The sequence below is a fragment of the Nicotiana sylvestris genome, chromosome 8 (genome assembly GCF_000393655.2).
Source record: "Nicotiana sylvestris chromosome 8, ASM39365v2, whole genome shotgun sequence".
Lineage (NCBI taxonomy): Eukaryota > Viridiplantae > Streptophyta > Magnoliopsida > Solanales > Solanaceae > Nicotiana > Nicotiana sylvestris.
Window position 1 is genome coordinate 163,648,613 of NC_091064.1, and position 5,046 is coordinate 163,653,658.

The 5,046-nt window shown below is 42.7% G+C and overlaps 1 protein-coding gene across 1 annotated transcript; it reads left to right on the forward strand.

Annotated features, from left to right (window-relative positions):
• The first annotated feature begins 2,645 nt into the window (after positions 1-2,645).
• Positions 2,646-3,617, forward strand: LOC138875939 (uncharacterized). The gene is made up of 3 exons (XM_070154819.1): positions 2,646-2,934; positions 3,172-3,360; positions 3,562-3,617. The coding sequence occupies exons 1-3, from the start codon at positions 2,646-2,648 to the stop codon at positions 3,615-3,617; spliced, it is 534 nt and encodes a 177-aa protein (XP_070010920.1).
• Positions 3,618-5,046: the final 1,429 nt, after the last annotated feature.

The window sequence follows — 5,046 nt, forward strand, 5'->3', positions numbered from 1 at the left end:
CCCAGGGTGTAACTCGGATGTTTTTCTTTAGTTTCCTGTTTTAATTTCCTGAAATATAAACCATGTTATCTTCCCAATTCCAAGGAATAAAATCAGTATTTCATCATTTTTTCTTTATTCTTTCTGATTTTTGCTATTTTTCTTTTATCTTTTCCTTTCAGTTATAATAATGCGACTTTAAATAATATGACATGCTTGCGGACTTCACGCCCAGATCCAAACGAGCTGTCTAATTGTGAAATAATGAACCAAGAACCGGAATATGATGAAGAAGAGGCTTTTAGGGAAATAAATCGAAAATTGGAACACTTTGAGAGTAAACCTAAGCGAATTTGAATGACACCGAACCGGTTAATTTGGGAACCCCTGAAGAAATCCGAGAAACCAAAATAAGCATTCACACAGATGAGAAAACGCGAGATGCAATAATTCAACTCCTCTTTGAATTTAAAGATGTGTTTGCTTGGTCATACGATGACATGCCAGGATTAGGTGTTGATCTAGTGGTGCATAAATTGCCAATTTACCATGATTTTCCTCCAGTTCAACAGAAGCAGAGGAAGTTCAAGACTGATATCAGTGATAACATCAAAGAAGAAATTACAAAGCAGTTGAAAACAGGAGTAATTCGGGTAGTCCAGTATACTACGTGGTTGGCTAATGTAGTTCCTGTACTGAAGAAAGATGGGAAAACTCGGGTGTGTGTGGATTATCGAGATTTGGATAGGGCAAGTCCCAAAGACAATTTCCCGTTGCCCAACATCCACATCCTTGTTGATAACTGTGCCAAACATGAGATACAGTCTTTCGTAGATTGTTACGCTGGATATCATCAGGTGTTGATGGATGAAGAAGATGCCGAGAAAACTGCCTTCACTACACCTTGGGGCACTTACTGTTATCAGGTTATGCCGTTCGGTTTAAAAAATGCCAGGGCAACTTACATGAGAGACATGACTGCCATTTTTCATGATATAATGCATCAAGAGATAGAGGTGTATGTAGACGACGTGATAGTCAAGTCCAGGACTCAGGACGATCATGTTCGAGACTTGAGGAAATTTTTTGAGAGGCTGAGAAAGTATGACCTGAAGCTGAATCCGGCTAAGTGCGCCTTCGGAGTCCCATCGGGCAAGCTTCTGGGTTTCATAGTAAGCAGGAGAGGTATCGAGTTAGATCCAACAAAGATAAAGTCTATCCGAGATCTACCTCCTCCAAGAACAAAGAAAGACGTGATGAGTCTATTGGGCAGGTTAAACTATATCAGTCGATTCATTGCCCAACTGACTAGCACATGTGAGCCCATATTCAAGCTATTGAGGAAGGATGCAGCAATCAAATGGACGGCTAAGTGTCAAGAGGCTTTTGACAAGATCAAAGAATATCTTTCAAATCCTCCAGTTTTGGTCCCGCCAGAGCTAGAGAGACCCCTGTTCTTGTATCTGACGGTCTTGGAAAATTCTTTCGGTTATGTCCTCGGACAACATGACATAACTGGAAAGAAAGAGCAGGCGATCTATTACTTAAGCAAGAAGTTCACCGGTTATGAGATCAAGTACACTTTGTTGGAAAGAACGTGTTGTGCTTTGACGTGGGTCGCTCAAAAATTGAGACATTATCTCCAAGCTCATACTACTTACCTCATAACCAGGTTGGATCCTTTGAAGTACATATTCCAGAAACCAATGCCTACTGGGAGATTAGCAAAGTGGCAAATCTTGCTTACTGAATTTGACATAGTTTATGTCACTCGCACAACGATGAAAGCCCAGGCATTGGTGGATCACTTGGCTGAAAACCCAGTTGATGAGGAATACCAACCATTGAGTACTTATTTTCCAGACGAGGAGATAAACACCATAGAAGTAGTCTCGGAAGACACTCATGCTTGGAAGATGTTCTTTGATGGGGCCGTAAATGCCAAAGGTGTAGGAATCGGGGCAATCTTGATCTCACCCGCTGGTCAACACTATCCGGCTACAGCTAGGCTTCGTTTCTTTTGCATGAATAATACAGCTGAATATGAAGCCTGCATCATGGGCATGAATATGGCGATCGATCAAGATGTTGAAGATTTGTTGATTATGGGGGATTCTGATCTGATTATCCGGCAAGCCCATGGTGAATGGGAAACTCGAGATGTCAAGCTTATTCCTTACCGGCAGCACGTGGAAGATCTCGGCAAGCGATTCAAATCAATAGAGTTCAGGCACATCCCGCGATGTCACAATGAACTAGCTGATGCACTTGCCACTTTAGCTTCAATGTTACTTTCTCCAGGCAACGCCCACATCGATCCCTTGGAAATCCAAATCAGGGAAAGACACGGTTACTATAATGTAATCGAGGCAGGACCAAGTATCCAACCATGGTACCAGGATGTTAAGAGGTTCTTGAAGACACAAGAATACCCCGAACATGCTTCTAGAGATGAAAAGAGAACTATTAGGCGGCATGCGAGTGGATTCTTTTTGAGCGGCGAGGTATTGTATAAAAGAACCCCAGATATCAACTTGTTAAGATGTGTTGACGCCGAAGAAGCAGGAAGAATCATGTATGAAGTACACGCAGGAGTGTGTGGACCTCATATGAACGGGTATGTCCTGGAGAAGAAAATCCTTCGAGTCGGGTATTATTGGATAACTATGGAGAAAGATTGCTTCAGCTTCGTCCGGAAATGTCATCAGTGCCAGGTGCATGGAGATCTGATTCATGCACCTCCAACAGAGCTACATCTTATGTCGGCACCGTGGCCTTTTGTCGCCTGGGGTATGGATGTCATCGGTACGATTGAGCCAAAAGCTTCAAATGGGCACAGATTCATATTGGTTGCTATTGACTACTTCACAAAATGGGTCGAAGCTGTCACTCTCAAATCGGTTACTAAGAGAGCCATGGTGGATTTTGTACATTCAAATCTTATCTGTCGTTTCGGTATTCCTGCAACTATCATCACAGATAATGCGGCAAACCTGAATAGTCACTTGATGGAGGACGTATGCGAACAGTTCAAAATAACGCATAGGAACTCCACTCCTTATCGGCCCAAAGCCAATGGCGCTGTTGAAGCGGCAAACAAAAACATCAAGAAGATTTTGAGAAAGACAATCCAGAGTTCCAGACAGTGGCATGAACAGTTACCTTTTGCCTTGCTGGGATATCGCACTACAGTGCGCACATCAGTAGGCGCAACCCCATACTTGTTGGTTTATGGGACCGAGGCTGTGATACCGGCAGAGGTAGGAATTCCTTTGCTTCGGACCATTGTCGAAGCAGAGATTGAAGATAGCGAGTGGGTTAAGACTCGATTGGAACAGTTGACCTTGATTGACGAAAAACGAATGGTTGCGGTCTGTCACGGTCAGTTGTACCAACAAAGAATGGCCCGTGCTTACAACAAGAAAGTGCGACCCAGGAATTTTGAAGTAGGTCAACTGGTATTAAGGCATATTCTTCCACATCACCAGGAAGCAAAAGGAAAATTCGCTCCTAATTGGAAAGGTCCGTACATCATCAGGAAGATATTACCAAGATGAGCATTATATCTGGGTGATATTGAAGGAAATGATCCTGAAACAGCTGTGAATGCGGATGCAGTCAAAAGGTACTATGTCTAAGTTTACTACGGTGATGTCTTGGCACATTTGTGATGATGAAGGCTTTTTATTCCCGCTACCCAAACACTATCAACTCTTTTTACAAAACCTTTGAGCCGGTTACATTTCCTTGGATACCCTATTTGGAATCCAAAAGCACCAAAACAACAAAAAAATGATTTTCCTGAACTACGTCAGACTTGATTCCGAAAGGATACGTAGGCAGCCTCTCTCTGGGGTTTAGTCACACCAAAACAAAAATCCAATTTTCCCTGAAGTTGAAACTGGGGCAGATGTTATAATAGTTCAACCACGGGCACACCAAATGGTTCCGAAGTTTTAATTTCATCCACAATTCTTTTTACCAAAAACCAAGTACAAGTCCTTCGGATCAATTGCCAAAGGCGGGGGAAACCAAGAAATATCATTGTTGGAAGCCGATGCATTTTAAAATTGAGAGAAATAAAATGAGAGAGTCTTGTCGGTGAAAACCTTCGAGCACCATGAGGCGACGAGAGTAGAGAAACCAAGAATGAGAGAGTCCGTTTAGTGAAAAACCGCAAAAAGTACTATCGGGCGACGGTGAGAAGAGAAATGAGAGAGGTCGACTAGCGAAAACCCGCAAAGGGCGTTGTCGGCCGAAAAGATGATTTCACCACAGAAAGTTCTGGCAAGGTTCCCTGGTTGGGAAACATAGATCCGTTTTGGTTCATGAGGAAATGCAAGTTCGTGAGGATTCGGGCATCCAGTCCAAAAAGCATGTCATGTCAGTTTGAAGCCGGCATGCACCTCAGATAAGTTCTTCTTTTCCCCCTAAAAGGACGATTCTCTTTTAAATTCATTTTTTCGCTTTTTGTTTACCTTTCCTTGAATCCCTTTCGGCTTAACCCTAAATTCCAAAATGTGTTAGAAAGAAAAGGTGGCAGGACCGGTTTCACAGAGCTCCGTCTGGCAAGAGTTGAAGAAAATACCTAGCCTCAGTGGTGCGTCAGTCCAATCCCGACTGATCATGATGTTTGATTACCTCCAAAGTAAAGGCATTGAAAAAAAAGTCAAAGGCAAAGGTCTGGAAAGCGGAATGAAAACCAAAGCCTTACACGGGCGAGTCATCATGAAATCCTGAAATCTGCGTCTTATCAGTTTGAAAGAAGGTCGCCTTTGAAGCCAATCAATGGCGAAGTTTCTCAACAGAAATGAGGCCGGGACCAAGCAAATGATCAAGGCCACCGAACCAACCACCGTTTTCAAACTAACAATTGTTCTTTGTTTGGAAAATTGAAACAGGTGCAATCCAAAGCAACCGTGCAAGAAGCAGGTGCAACCAAAAGGGAAAAGAAATGCACAAGTGCAAGAAACAGCTTTGCAGCAAGGAATCAACCCAAAAGGGAAGTTTCCTCCAAATTCTTTCCTGCATTTTTACTGAACAAAAAATAATTAAAAAAAAAGCGAA